General features: G+C 42.1%; 1 protein-coding gene across 2 annotated transcripts in view; it reads left to right on the plus strand.

Annotated features, from left to right (window-relative positions):
- LOC137278579 (3'-5' RNA helicase YTHDC2-like) overlaps nt 1-16,520 on the plus strand; it is a 39,131-nt gene that overhangs the window by 2,951 nt on the left and 19,660 nt on the right. Inside the window, exons 3-14 of one of the 2 annotated variants that reach the window (XM_067811037.1) lie at nt 4,302-4,392; nt 4,902-5,089; nt 5,514-5,716; nt 6,110-6,276; nt 6,478-6,580; nt 7,040-7,196; nt 10,485-10,539; nt 13,098-13,150; nt 13,558-13,688; nt 14,508-14,643; nt 14,850-15,042; nt 15,754-15,923. In XM_067811037.1, the coding sequence (XP_067667138.1) occupies nt 4,302-4,392; nt 4,902-5,089; nt 5,514-5,716; nt 6,110-6,276; nt 6,478-6,580; nt 7,040-7,196; nt 10,485-10,539; nt 13,098-13,150; nt 13,558-13,688; nt 14,508-14,643; nt 14,850-15,042; nt 15,754-15,923 (1,647 nt within the window). Of the gene's footprint in view, nt 1-4,301; nt 4,393-4,901; nt 5,090-5,513; nt 5,717-6,109; nt 6,277-6,477; nt 6,581-7,039; nt 7,197-10,484; nt 10,540-13,097; nt 13,153-13,557; nt 13,689-14,507; nt 14,644-14,849; nt 15,043-15,753; nt 15,924-16,520 lie in introns of both variants that reach the window. The other variant, XM_067811038.1, reaches the window with a different exon arrangement.

The following is a 16,520-nucleotide window of genomic DNA, read 5'->3' on the forward strand; positions in this document are numbered from 1 at the left end:
GTGGTGGTTTTATGCATTTATACATGTTTATAGCTGACAATGAATAGAATTATCATTAGAACGCCCACATGTTATCAGAAATAAGTGGGCCACTGTATCTTGATATTGCCTGCAAAATGCTTGACAACAGGCCATTATCAAGCCCATTGTTGGGTGACGTCATAAGTAGCTCAGCTGTTGAAGCTCAGTCACCTATGGCTTGTTTGAACTTGGGTTCATTATTGACGATATATCTGGTATTTGTCACATGTACCTGTGCCATTGTGCACTTTCTTCCCTGTGCCAACCATATTAATTGTACCATAGATTACAACATACAGCAATGAAAAAATCGACAGGAAGTATAATGTTGTTGAGCACTAAAAACAATGGCGACTGGTAGTATGGGCAAAGGCCGAGGTTGAATGTCGCCATTCTCAGTAGTGTAAAAAATGACGTGTAGAAAGTGTGTCGTTAGCAGTAAATTCTTCTAAACTGATGCTGTTGGTATTATTCTTACTTTATCAAAAATTCTATTCATTTTAGCTATAATACCGGTTACACTATTTTTTTTGGCATTAACATTTGCAGGAGCCCTCAATAATTAAAGATCTGGGGCTTCTCCAAATGATAATGCCTTGAAAAATAGCGTTACACTTATAATAATGTGAGAATGCAATTGACTCATGAATAAAGCCACAGCTTGTTAATATACAAGGTAACGAAAAGATAACATGTTTCTTGTTGGAAATTTAATAATAGTTACTTCCCTTTCACAAACCATGATATTTTCCCTTATGGTGACTCATGCTTATCATGCTTATCTCCTCCCTCTGTGTGAAGATAGTGGAACACTGGAAAACCCTTGAAGTTTCCTTTTATTTGAAACGGATGTACAATACACTCACCCACCAGAAGCCTCCCTTTCCCGCCAATACGGTCACATTACCAGCCATTCTTGTCACTCTCTCCTTCATTGCCTGACCAGGACAGTTGGAGGCAGTTTGATTCTGATATTTTTTCCTTTGTTTTGGGTCATTTAAACAAACTAGTGTCGTATTCAGTTTTTGGATTGTATTTGTCATTGTCATAATATGCAATTATTGTTGAAATATATATTTTTTTATGTGGTTTGACATGGGTTTAGTTGATGAAATCGTGCTTCCAATGTTAGTTACGGCTGTCGGCGGTTGATCCGCATATATTGTGTCCTTCATGCAGATCTATTTGTTACACTGTTCCATGTGAACTTTGCAAGAATGTATCTGATACTGATTTTGCTTTATATTTGTATTCTGTTTAGAGGCATGGTAATGACAAACAACGAAGGCTGTCCTAAGTCAGCCAAATAAATCGGTTGATTCTAGTAACCATTTGTTGACCACCGCTGACATTCATGTTTTTAGTGATCTGCCAGGCGTACCCTGGCTGCATGGTCGTGATACCAACAAGACTTCATCAGAGGAGGACATTGTCAGGATCACGATCATCTCAGCCAAAGAAGTTGAAGTCGTTGTCATCTAAGACTTAAGTCTTCAACTACTAGATCTTGTCTGAAACAACATCTAATACAAAGTCCTTCAGTAATGATATCGTCCCACCTGAAGAACGTCACATCTATGACGAACCTCTGCTACTACTCCCTGAGGTACAGATCGTCAGCACTCCTGATCAGCGTTAAGCATTTAGTATACCTACATAAACTGCATCTATGATAAAGCCGCAACCGTCAGAGAGTCAACCGTCACTACATGCAATGCAGTACTTTAAACACCAGCCTCTTCATGCCACAATTCACCACTCATGTGACGAATCTGATGGATCGCAGTTTTGAAGAGGAGCGGAATTTCAGTCTTCAGCTACAACTACAGTCGGCCGTCGGATGAAGCGGATGCATTGTTTGCATGCTCCCTTTCACGGAAGTCATCACCGACAGCTGTGTCATCTTGACGCTGTTTGGATGAAGCACCTTCCATCGACTTGCTGAGTGCCCAAACTCATGGATCCCACTACAGCCACAAGCATTTGTCATCTGCATCCACCGTTCCTCGGAGACACTGCCATTGTTCTTCCTCTTCATCTTATCTGGATACACGTTGGATACACCTTCTGCGAATCTACAATCGTCTACTACAGTTGTCCTGTGTTACAGTTCTGCTGCTACTATAGTTCCGTCAGATGAAGAGGATGCATTGTGTGAAGGCTCTCATTTACAAAGATCAGCTGTATCAGCTCGACGGTGTTTGGGCGACACACCTTGCATTGACTTGGCGAGTGCACGCACGCACATCTTCAGTTACCAGGTTACACTTGCAAGGATTCACCGACTGCATACCCTGGTCGTCACAGATGTTGTCATCGTTCGTCATCTTTGTTGGATGTCGACTTCACAGGCATGGCTGTGTGGAAGCATTCGTGGAATGCCAACCACTCCAAGATAATTAATAGATGACGATGTTGCAACTGACTTTCGTTAAGCCTACTGGCCAGGGAGAGAGTGGTTTCCAGTACTCATCAAAGAATTAGGACAACCATCACAGACTCCCAGAATGGAAGAACCTATTCTACATATATGGATCGTATCAAAGCCTGCTTGAAACATATTCTGCTAGAGCAGCATAGGCAGTCACCTTAGCTCTACGTAGATCTACTTGCTCCTCATACGACGATGATGCGATTTGAGACCTACACCAAGTCGTAAGGGATTCACTGCAAAGAAAGCCACACATCCTTAAGTAGAAACTACTTATGTTACCCACGGCATACTAGACTTAAAGGTTCTAAACTATTGACTTACTTAGCAGCACTCAGTGCTGTCATGACCAGGAGATCTTGGGTCAAGCTGACCCTACTATGCTCGTTCAAGCTAGAGGACCAACAACGCAGATTTAGGGCACTAGCATGGGACTTCTTGTACTTCAACATTTCACCAGTGACACTTACGAGCCTCTAGATCGGACATCCTTTGAACTGTGACACAAGCAACATTGTTTCTACTCGCCATAACTACGGCAGCACGGGTGTTAGAAATACATTTATTTGTACTTCAATCGTACATGATTCGACATTGATCATTGTGAGATTGCACACCAAGGACTGTGGTGGGATTTCATCCCCAAAAATCAACTGCCTTGACAACTGGTACAACAATGCTACATCCCAGCATTATTGACAGTTCTTGGGCCACATGATACACAGGATTTATCGTTCTGCCCAGTCAGAGCATTGAAAATACATCTACAGTGAACTAAGTCAAGGAGACAAAAGTTCAGGTGCCTATTCATCCCACTATCTACTGAGACACCTACGAAATTATCCTGCAACACTATCTCAGTGTGGTTTAGAGCCATTGTACTGAGGGCCTACAAAGCAGCAGGACTTGAACCTCTGCGAGCTTCCAATCCCCATGAAGTGAGAGCCTTGGTGTCACACATTCCAGTCAACGAATGCTTCATGAGAAGACTAGTTCGACTGGATGTGATCCTCCCGTCTCACAGATGACTCATGTCACTGTATTGGCGTGAAAGGGAGGCTTCTCATGGGCAAGTGTATTGTACATCCGCTTCAAGGATTTCAAGTGTTCCACAAGCACAATAAGCATGAGTCGGGATCAGTATAAAAGATAAATTTTATTCAGAAAATTACATTTTTTTCTCCTCTTATGATGATGGCCTGTCACTGTAATTGACACTAACAGTATATTACATGCATAAAAACTGTTTCTATGGGTCTGTAGATCAGAACATATCATGTAACTTTAGGTATATCAAACATAATCTCTGGAAATCCACGGATTCACATACAATGAATCAATCTTGACATATGTCTAAATCTGGGGAGAAAATATTGGGGGTGGGGGGATGAGATCCCGCTTATCATCATCAAGTACCCACATCTGTGTCTCTCGAGCTGTCAAATTTCAGAATTTCACAGAACCATATGTATTAACATGAATAAACCAACCCCATAGATAAGCCAGCCCCCTAACTTGACCCTTAAAAAATCAGTGTCAAAATGGTATAAATTTAGTAGTTTCGAATGTACATTTTATATTAGGAAAGATAATTTGAAACCAAATGAGATAGCTGAGTAATATGTTGCCGCTTTTGCTGCAAACAATATGTGAACTGCAACTCCTTATTTGACTGCATAAATGAGATAAGGTCACTATTTGAAAAGGACAAATATGCAGTCCAAATGTTTTTCAATAGATCATTTCTTTTGCACTTATGTGGTCATGGTCTGTCTTAGATTTGATACTCCCAGCAGACCAATCACAAACTGTCATTAAATATCATGTAGGTGTGTCTTTGTCCTATCAGAGCTGGAGTTCCCCTCCTCCTTGAGTGCAACTGAGAGGGCCTACATCCACAGACTGTGTGACGATCTTGGCATGAAGTCCAAGAGTCGTGGGTAAGCATGTGTTCACGGCATCCATCTTTGTTTGTATAATACATGAGTTTCTCTGGTTCATTCTGAAGGTTCTGTTTCAGTGAGCCACATGAATTCAGTGTAAAACTGATCTGGGCTGTGCATAACGCAGCCTTTGTGTATCATATATGGCTATATGATCTACTGAAATCAGTGGAAAACCTAACCTAATGTTGTATGTTGTCAAGTACATTCTGATAATACATTCTGCGAAAATGCTCAGATGGATTTACTTATACCGCTACCACTAAACATGTTTATTGTGCCTGATCGGAAGGAAGCTTAACTTTAGCAGGGTTAGTTTAAGGTTTAGGATTGGGTTTAGGGTTAGAGTTACAGTTAGGGTTAGGGTTAGGGTTAGGGTTAGGGTTAGACTCCTTTATACAACAACTGGAAGTAGCTAAAACAGATTTACTCTTTTAAGTGAAGTGCTCCAAAAGTATGAGTGATTAGTGAGTCGGAAGATTCAAATGTGTCTTTTGTGTCATCAGGAAAGGAGCCAATCGTTTCCTGACAATATACAAGAAGGATTCTAATCAAGCAGTGAGCTCTGCTTCTGGCTTCCAACTGTCCCGCAACTCCAGACAGCAGGCAGTCAGTCTGCTACAGAGGTTCCCCCTTTCCAACAAGGAGCGTCAGGATCTGCAACCAAAGACACAAAAGTCACCTATCGGTGAAGGTATACTAATTCTAACCCGAGTGTATCCGTTGTGTTGTTATGTTAATATGGCCATGAATGACATGATCATTGTTGTGATAATCCAGCTGGTATTGAGTCTCACATGGTTGTAGTCAACGGAAGAATGGGAGCTGCTACTATAGTCACCACAAAATGGGTTTGTGAATGTGCCTGTAACAACTCAGCTGGAACAGCCAGTCTCCATTGGTAGCCACAAACTGTTTTGGCACAGACTGTAATTAATTCAATTGTTTGACATGAACTAATGATCAAATGGTTACACATTTTACAAATAGTCCACACACACACACACACACAAAAAAAAAAAAAAACACTGACAGAATGCTGATATGTATGCAAGGTGAATACCTCTTTACATCTCCTGGGTTCTTTTCATGACTGGTGAAATTATCTTCCATGACAGTTACAAGGGAATTCAGTAAGATGACAACAGGTCGATTGAACAATGGTGTCCCCCAGGTACCACCCTCCCGAAATGAAACTGACCTTGATGCATTCCGGGAAGGCTTACCAATTCAGCAGCTGAAAGATGATATCATATATGCCACAAGTCACAACCAAGTCTTGCTGGTGGCCGGAGAAACAGGCTCGGGCAAAACAACTCAGGTTAGTCAGCAGTCGTCTGCAGTTTTCTTATGTTTTGCATTCTGTTCTATGTACTAGTGGAATGATATGGTTGCAAATGACTGGCTGACATAAACATGAATTGTCCTCACGAAAATATGGACATAATGGCCATAAATGGCATGATTACCACAACATCACTACTATATGATAAGGCTTCCCATATTTTGTTCGTTCGTTCGTTCGTTCGTTCGTTCGTTCGTTCGTTCGTTCGTTCGTTCGTTCGCTCATGTCCCTCCTGTTTTTTATCTTTATCTGTAGACATCTGTGTAGACTGTCCAGTTTCCCTTCATTATAAACAGTTCAACATCAACCTGTTTATACACTGCTTGAAACAATGTTATTTATTCTGAGGAATATGACTTTTGTTGCCAGGTACCTCAGATGATTTTAGACGATTGTAACAAGAACAACAAGCCTTGTAGAATTTTTTGCACCCAGCCACGCAGGATTGCAGCTCTCAGTATAGCTGAACGTGTTGCACAGGAGAGAGGAGAGAGGATTGGTCAAACAGTGGGCTACCAGATACGATTAGAGAGCAAGTCAGTGGAACACAGACCCTTGAGAATTTGTTAATTATTCAGATATAATTACAGTAAATATGTATACAGTGGCTTGAACAGTCACATGATAGATATGGGATATTTTCAACTGATACTGCAAAGCTATGAAACTAACTTTATTCTGTGTATCCACCATATGAGCTTATGTGTCATGACTCATGTTACAAATCTTACTGTTAGAGTGTCTCCAAAGACTTTGCTGACATTCTGCACAAATGGCGTGTTGCTGAGGACGCTGATGGGCGGGGATAGTGCCCTGGGCACACTGACCCACATCATTGTTGTAAGTCCACCTTCATCCCATCTCATTACATGAGAATTTTAACATAGGACAGATGTATAACCATCTCTACTATAGGGAGATATCATATGTTTATAATGTTGAACCTTTCAGTCCTTTCTTCATATATTTCCGAATGAGTGAATGCTGGATGGAATAAATAATGACTAAATGAATAAATGTCTTTACAATAATTATTTCATGTATGAAATACAAATGAGATATGAAAGTTTATCTCAATTTTGATTTTCTACATTAACCTTGTTATTATTATACTTTTATCATATTCATATAATGTCTCATCATTATTATTCACATACGGCTCTCTTTGACAGTACAATGTTGTTCCCTACTGATGAGTTGGACCGTACATTTCCTTTAGAATTAGTCATTCAAGCTGTGCTAATTCCATTATAGATACCAATTTTCAAGGCCTGATGATCTAGTTGATTATTCCTTCAGGATGAGGTTCATGAGCGGGATCGGATCAGTGACTTCCTGCTGGCAGTTGTGAAAGACCTGCTCCACAAGTACAAGAACCTGCGCCTCATTCTTATGAGTGCTGCCCTCAACACTGAGATGTTCATCAAGTACTTCAGTGGCTGCCCTGTTGCTTATGGTCAGTGGAAGCACCTGAACCAACAACTCAGATTTGCCCCACTCCGTCGCTTCTTTCTTCCAGATCTATGACCCGGTGTAAAATAGGTCTTCAGCAACCTTGCCACAAAATGAGACTATGTTTGTCGTCGAGGCAACTAATGGGATTGGGTGGTCAGGCTCGCTGCCTTGGTTGACACAGGTCATTGGTTCCCAGTTGCACAGATCAATGCTCATGCTGTTGATCTCTGGATATTGTATTGTCCAGACTCGATTATATACAGACTGCCACCATATAGCTGGAATATTGCTGAGTGCGATGTAAAACTGAAGCAACTCAATCGCTCCAGATCAGCTTTTTGAGTTAGAGAGAGTAGATAGTCATATAGGACTAAGTCGTAATGTTGGCTAATGCATTCATGATAGATATCGGGAGCTGAAAGGAAACTTTTATTTCTCCATATCCTGACACATGCTTATTATGCTTGTCTCCTTCTATCCGAACATAGTGAAACACTTGAAACCCTTGGAGTTGCCTTCACTGAAGAGGATGTAAGATGAACACTCACCCACGAGTAACCTCCCTTCCGCCCTTGCTTTGGCTTACAAATCAGTCACATGACCAGTCATGCTTGCACTTGTGTCCCAATACGGCACCATATTCTTTCAAATTTTTGACCTTATGCTATCTAAATTTCAACAGTATCCTGTTTTTGGTCTGAATATTTTACATTTTGTAGTAGGATTATTACCAAATGCTGTGCATTTTATGCGTAGTTTGTCTTGTATTTCATAATTTTATGTTTTCTGACATTTGATGAAAAGTTGCTTGAGTTGTAAATACTGGTTGTCTGCAGTTGATCCACATGTATATTGTCCATCTTACACTGCAGTTTGCTCTTTCAGCTCCCATTGTATCCTTTGAAGAAGAAAAAAAAAACTTACCTTTTACAGACTTCAATAGATGTGTTTTTGTTGTCCTAAGGCATGCAAGGGATTATATTAGAAGTTATTTTGGATAAAACCACTGCTAAAAACACTAGTAATCGTGTGTTAACTGCTGCTGACATTGATCACTTTAGTGAGTCGCCTAGCAGCTCCCAGGGGCATTCCTCTGCTATGGTGGTGGGCAGCATGTCCACCTAGAAGAGATTGTCACCTACTGAGATGTTGTCAGCCCCAGCCCACCGTTTATGGGGAAGAAGGAATGTGACCGCCCAAAAGTCTTCGTCAAGCTCCCATTGTGGTTCATTACAGAAGTCAAAGTTGGAGATCATCCCTCCAGATGAAGCAGATGTTTTTGATGACCCACTGATGCTCCTGACGGAGGTTACAGTTTTCAGTCATACATCTCAGCCTGCTACAACTACCAGTGCGACAGCTACAGTTTCTACACCTGCGACAGAACATGGCTGAAGACTTACAGCCATTGCAGACACAATGTACAAGAACCTATAGGAGTGTCAACTCCCCTTTGTTGCAGTCACAAGTGCAGGATTCATCGCAGAACTTTGACACAGGCCTGTTCATCTAACAGCCCTCAGTGAAGATGATGGAGCAATGCTTCACCAAAGAGAAGGCTTCCAGACTCTTCAATTCTTCAACTCTGATGTAAGCTACTTCAGTGCACTCGGGCCAAGTTTACAGTCTTCGAGAAGGTGTTCATGATGAATCTCAATGATTAAACTAGTTGAAGATGAACACCTGCACGAAGACCCATGCAGAGATCTATGCACAAGTGCACAGTCCAGGGCTTCACTGCATGCCAGCAGAAGTTTACAGTCTGCCACAAACGCTTGCTCGGCCTTGGCTACCATCCAGGAAGACTTGACTTTCACCAGATGACAATGCCACAGGGTTTTTCCGTACAGACATGGAACAGGTTGCTCCCCAGTCAAACACTGCACACATGATTAGTCATCACCGTTGGACCTGGAGGATCGTCATCACCATGCACACAGTGACTTGTCATCATGAGACCAACCTGCACGAAGGCATTCAAACTCTTTGATGGAAATTTATGAAGATCAGTCACCTGCAGCAGTCACCCATGAGTGCACACATGATATCTCGGAGAGGAGGACGTGCATGAACGTTCACATCCATTAGTTGTCTCAACTGTTAGACGTCTGGAGGACGCCAGGAACGCAGGTTCCATGAGTGCAGTAAGTTTTCACAAACGCACATCCGACAAAAGCAACTACAGTCATCGAGGGAGGTTCCACGAAATTATAGCTTCAGGAAGGTGTAGACAGCACCTTAGCATTCTTGAAATGTTTCTGCTATGTCATATCAAGTTGCAGCCCACATCATAGAACTTCGTCCCAGACGTGTTCATGAAGATGTTGCCTATGTTGAGATCAGTGTGTGGCTGACAGAAGAGGCTCACATCTGAAACTGATGATGTCAGATAATGTCACATGGGCTGTTGCAAATGCAGCATTCGTATATGGCAGACAGATTACATGAAGTTATCCTGCATAAAGAAGATGGTGTCAACTTCACAAGATTGGAGCTGCATACAGAGCCTTTTCATTTACATTGTTCCTGTACATTGTACAGATAACAAGATAACAGTTTGGCAGTAGTCACCAGCCTAAGATCGGACTAACAGTCTTTGATGTATAATCGCTGTGGTGAAGATTTCAGCGCTACAATAACCTTTTTGTGCATTACAACACAAATTGTTTCTTCAAGAGGATTTTATGGCGCGTCAATGAGATTGGTTTCTACAGTCACCCAGTAACTATGTTAGGGAAGCGCGGGAACATCATCATATCATCTGTATATGATGACAACCGCATTATTTTCAATAAAGAATAAAAAGTGGAAGAACATACAAAACTGCCAGGCAGTCTTATTACATCAATAATATGCAGTGAATTTTTTTCGTGCGCTTCCATTCAACTACCTATACATGTTATTTGCTCGTGTATCTCCGGGACGGGCCATACAGTGAAATTACAGGCAACGGCGAGTGTTCGTAAAAAAAATCAGTGACTGCACAAGATTCCATGATTCATTTGACTCAAACACTGGTGATGTCGGGCTAAAGGGAGGCTACTGGGTGAATAATGATTTTAGGTCCTCTTCAATGAAGGCAACTTCAAGGGATTCAAGTGTTCCACTATGTTCAGATAGAAGAAGGAGACAAGCATAATAAGCGTGAGTCAGGATAAGGAAAAATATCAATTTTAATCAGAAAACTGCAACTTCTTTCCTCTCGCAGGTTATACTGAACAGGACATGTCTTATTGTATCTTGTTTTACAACAGAGAATGTGTGAACATTCCTGTTTGGTCTCTTTCAGTCCCGGGCACTCTGTTTCCTGTAGAGGAACACTTTCTGGAGGATGTTCTCAAATGGTAAGGCCTTTATAAATATGGTGCAATGTTGACATGTGTTGTTGTATAACAAACAAACGTTGTATTGTCAACGTTTTCTGAGAATTGTTAAATGAATTGGAGGTGTGTGCTTAGTCGGAATTGTTGAAATATGTGATTTAACAAATTCAGATCCCCAAAGTCTCCTGTACTCTTCAATGTGCATCGTTACTTTTTTGATGTTTATGACTATGTTCCTTCATTCATAAAGCTGAAGGACATGCCACTCTGCTTGATTAATGGATTCCAGGTTAATTTGACCAATACAGTAGAAGCTGTAAAAACCAGGCAAGATGTCAACACCAGCATGAAATCTCAATCCAGTCCATGGCCAGTACATTTATCATTATATAGCTCTGTAATTTGGCACCTGTCAATTCCAAATCGCGGCAAGAAATGAGCTGGCTGAATATGTGTTCATACAGTAATCAGTGCTGTCCAGTTCTGTGCGTGGCGACTAGATGGACAGATGTGCCTAGTCACCAGTATGAACCATCTCACATTAAGTAACCAAATCGTTGCCAACAAACATCATTTAATCTTAGGTCTGTAATTAATGAATTGACATGTGTCACTCATGCAGGATGTTCAAACACCTACAGTCACTCATTGTGTCTACTTAGCATATCCAGCCAAATGGGCTCGTTTAGAACTTACTTTAGGTCAGTAAGTGAAATTGATAAAAAACTTTCAAGAGGTGTGGATGACCAGTTATCTGTATAGCAATTGGTTGGAGCAGGTTAACAGACAGATGAGGCAACCAATGACGGCCTTCCTGTGTAAGGGATGGCAATTTTCCACGAATCTGCTGAAATGAACAGATTTAAATGGAAATCCTACCCAGCGCACGAAGTGGACGCCGCTCGCCCGCCCAACCAGAAGAAGACTTCTTCCTGGTGGCTGACAACCTCATCGACTTAGCTACTACTTGGGTAATCCCCCTTAGAGAAAGACCCCAGAGATAGTCTAATGGACCCACGTCTCTATAGCAATAACATGGAGAATATCTCGCCGATGTCGCGCTGGTCCCAACCACAACACAACCTGCTCTCCCAGAGCCCTGGGAAGTCCGCCCATCTGTCTCTCGCCACTAATCCGGCCACCCACGAGATTCTTGACAACATTTTACAAGAATACAGATCGGAGGTTAATTCATACGCCAACCATGGAGACATCCTCTCCATGGCACTATTTATTAGTCTCACCACCCAGGGAGATGGACTGCTTCGAGTGGGTGTAAACTAACACCATACACATGACTGGGGGACATGTCCTCATGCCGCTCTTGCATTACGCATTCCTGTATAACCTCATCGGAATATGTCCCATATTCAATTGGAATACAAATTCTCATATACTCCCAAATCTGTGTATGTGTTTCATTAGCCCAGCCCCACATTCAAAATATGAATGATGGGGCACCAGGTCACTCACTAGTTAGTGAGTGGCACTACTCAGCTCACCCACTCTGCATCTGTTTAGCTATCTGGTCTTCCGACATAATTTATAAAGTTAAACACTTTATTCTAGTCTGCGGGATACTTCCCCGCCTCTATGGGGAAGCACCACTTACTGCTCCACTCCAGCCATATCACCAATACTAACACTTAAATGTTACTCTTAACATTTGTTCTAATTTTCACATACACCTTCGCCGTCTCACCCAGTGGGGTGAGGGCTGTTTTACTACCACACGTAAAAACGGTACTGACGTCTAACCCTCCTCCACCGGAATTCCCCCGGCGAATTGCCGGCCACCGGCAATTCCCCTGGCAATTCCCCTGGCCAATCATTCGGCCCCCACCGGCAGCCACCGCCATACACTTAGCTCTCACGGCAACACCAGCTATCTACGGGCATCACTGTCGCAACACCTGCTGCCACCAGCAATTTGCCTTGACGCCCCCATTGTCCACCGGCCCCACCACCTCACCCAACCGGTACCGGCGGCCTATACACCGGCCTTCAGGCAGTATATGTCCAATATACTGGACTTTTGTCTGATGAGTCCAATCCTAGACGAAAGTAGTAACCTCTGCTGCTAGCAATCAGCCCTACCTCGCCCACACTGGCCTCTACTGTTTTCCTTAAATGGAAATCAGTCGATCTTGACCCACCCTGGCCCCAGACCCCCATCTGATTTGCATTTGAAATCACTTTCAACTGTTGCTGTTCCTGCCATATCTATGCTCATCTCCAGTTTCTCCACTCACATGATGACAGCAGATTTCGTCACCAGTCACTGCTGTCCCATCATGAGAACTTACAAAGTGTCTTAAATGCATCGCTTTCAAAGTAGGAAGAAACACACCAAACTGTCTTATGTTTTTCAAATGTGTTAATTTGTCATCCCTATGTTATTAAGTGAATAAAAGTGAATTTGAGCTCTATAATTTGGCATGCTGTCTGAATCAGATTATTTTTTCAGTCCTGACATGTACCGGTTTAGAAAGCTTCCATTCCGTGGTGTATTCTTTTCCGATGTAAGGAGTTAGTGCTTCAGAATACTATAATTTCCATGTTGACATTGCCGCTTTCAGGACTGGCTACACTAACAAGAAGATGGAGAAATACAGAATAGAGTTGAGTAAAGGTGTGTTCAGACTCCTTCACTGATGTTCTCCATGAAATAAAACAAAGGACCACATCCAGATTAAAATGTGACTCTGAAGAGAGTTTGTTACTTTAGCATGAATGACCTCTCATGTTTGTCTAATGTGTAGCATATGGCCTTGATAAATACGCAACAGTCACAGGAAATACCTGGATGTCGCTTAACTCTTTTTGAGTGGTATACATGGATAAAAGGGTTCTGATAACATAGTATACATTATAAGTACTATCATTTGGTTTGTGAATTTTACGAATGTAAAATGCCAACATCACAGGAACTTACCATTATGGGAAGAATTGTTGTGCCGTCACCACAAAGTGATGATGTGAAATGGGTTTGAATGTGCCATGTAGATAGATATATGATGGTCCACTATGTGCACACAGTGAAGAGCCAGCAGGAGCACCTTGATGAGTGGTGTACCCAGGGTGTCTCTCTCGAGGGACACCGTGCAAGCATGGACGAAGACTTCACCGTTGATAGGATCATTGACAATAGGCAGGCTGAGGGCAAAGAGGTAAGTAGACAGTGTCACAGTAAGTGATCCAATCAGTGTATATTTGTTGTGGTCAAGACCAAAGTGTTGTTATAACATGAGTAGATGTGAAGGTCATTTGTTTTGCAATATCACCGTATTATTGATCAATGAACATTGATCCAGTCTCACTCAAAACTCTTCTTACAGTTCAACCATGGAGGTACAGGTGATTACATAAGTTTGAGAAAGTATATCCTACTGTTAACAGCTTGAGAAAGAGATGGCTGCGTATATAGATCGTATCCTACTGTTGACCGCTGGGGGAGGAGAGGGTTGTTGCTGTAGACTGTATCCTACTGTTGACAGCTGGGGTAGGAGAGGGTTTTTACTATTGAGTATATCCGACTGTTGACAGCTGGGAAAGGAGAGAGCTGTGTATATAGACTGTATCCTACTGTTGACAGCTGGGGGGATGGAGAGGGCTGTGTATATATACCGCATCCTACTGTTGACAGCTGGGTGAGGAGAGGGTTGTTGCTATAGACTGTATCCTACTGTTGACAGCTGGATGAGGAGAGGGTTGTTGCTGTAGACCGTATCCTACTGTTGACCACTGGGTGAGGAGAGGGTTGTTGCTATAGACTGTATCCTACTGTTGACCGTTGGGTGAGGAGAGGGTTGTTGCTATAGACTGTATCCTACTGTTGACAGCTGGGGGAGGAGCGGGTTGTTGATATAGACTGTATCCTACTGTTGACCGCTGGGGGAGGAGAGGGTTGTTGATATAGACTGTATCCTACTGTTGACCGCTGGGTGAGAAGAGGGTTGTTGATATAGACTGTATCCTACTGTTGACAGCTGGGGGAGGAGCGGGAGGACCTTGAGCCGTGGATTGTGAAGGAAATGGACAAACTGCTGAGTGAGGTGTGGCTGTCGGGGGAGGAAGAGGTCTTTTCACAAATCTTCCATCTCATCATGGCAGAGAATGTCAGTGGTGAGTTAGTAGGCCTTCACCTATATAAACTATTTCACCTGTTCCCTGGGAAGAAACATGTTGATGATAACATGAGATAAAAATATATGAAATTACAGATGACATTTTCCATCATCCATACATTTTTTGTTGTAGTATTTTGACAGGATTGTTTCTGACTATGGATGATACGTTGATATAGCTACATGATTGTTCCTCTCTTGTAGTGGACTACAAGCACAGTGAGACAAGTGCAACTCCTCTGATGATAGCAGCAGGGCGGGGCTTATCTGTGACTGTGGAGCAACTCCTTAACCTTGGTGCCAACATCAATGTCAGAGCATCGAATGAATGGACAGCTCTTGACTGGGCCAAAAAATTTAATAGAAATGACATTGTTGAAATGCTTGAGGCATATGTGTAAGTTACAGTGAAAAAGTAAAAAAAAAACATCATTCTGTGCAAAATAACTTGGTTGAGGAGGTCTTTGGTAAGGCTACTCTTGCAGCAAAGGGCAGTAGATGTATATGTGAACTATTTATATGAATGACAATCATAAGATTGTTGATGAAAAAATAATCACAATCAAAGAATAATTGATATGAAAACTGAACTGTGTGTCCCTTCCACCACATTTGCTACAAATTGGTGTGTGAGTTACCATCCTGGTCTGCTTGAAGGCAGAGAGAGAGACACACACAGACACAGACACACACACACTTCACACCCCTCTACCATGTTTGATGCCAATTGGTGTGTGAGTTGCCATCTTGGTCTGTTTGAAGGCAGACGCACACACGCACGCACACACACACACACCTCTACCTTCCTCTGCCATGTTTGTGTGTGAGTTGCCTTCTTGGTCTATTTGAAGGCAGAGACACACGCATGCACTTGCGCACGCACACAGGCATGCACACACTCAACTCTGCCATGTTTGATGTCAATTGATGTGTGAATTTCCCTTTTGCCATATTTTATGCCATTTGCTATGTCAGTTGCCTCATACCATGTTTAATACTAGTCTGTGTGTGACTACCCTTCTGCCATGTTTAATACTTGTCTGTGTTTGACTACCCTTCTGCCATGTTTGATTCAAGTGTGTGTGACCTTTCCACCTGTTATTTTAAGTGCTTCCATTGAGTGTGGGAGTGCCAGTGAGGATGGGAAGGAAGAGGTGGTTGTCTCAGCTGAAGACCGTGAACTCCTCAACGTCTACCACCACAGCTTTGATGATGAGAAGGTGGACACAGACCTCATCTCTGCACTTATATATGCTATAATGTCATCCAAGAAGGAAGGCAAGTATATCAGTAGTGGTGTTGACCCTTTTGCACCTGATTGATTAACCTGTCAGAAACAGGGGAAGACCTACAGTCCTCAGTGTTTTTCCCATAATGTTGGCCTAAAGAAACACATGATGTTGTGGTTGGTCTGTTTTTAAAATAAACCATTGGTCATAAAGCTTTTAAGGTCAATAATAGCTATGAGTTAGCTTTTTCTACCCTCCATTACTAGAAATACACAGGAGTGCAATTAGAATCAATATCTAATTGCAGTTTCAATAAAACAAGTAAATTATTTGATCTTAAATACATTGAAAGTATTTGTCAAGGATCAGCAATTTGAGTGTCAGGCTATAGCTCCACCAGCGGATGTTCAAAGAAGATTATGCTCTGCTAATGAGATAACAAGTTTTCTGTTGCCTTTAGTTTGTCACAGGTGTAGGTTTAGCTCTTCGTCCCTCAAAACAAGAAATGCATTCAGCTAAACCCTTTCTAGGTTTTCCAGACCACATTGAAATAAAAGGGAGTATCTTAGCTTTTTAATTAATATTTGAAAGATCAAAGTCAATGAATTGTGGAAGCTTTTCTTAGGAACTAGACATGTGTCAGTGT

This window comes from Haliotis asinina, chromosome 3 (assembly GCF_037392515.1).
Source record: "Haliotis asinina isolate JCU_RB_2024 chromosome 3, JCU_Hal_asi_v2, whole genome shotgun sequence".
Taxonomy (NCBI): Eukaryota; Metazoa; Mollusca; class Gastropoda; order Lepetellida; family Haliotidae; genus Haliotis; species Haliotis asinina.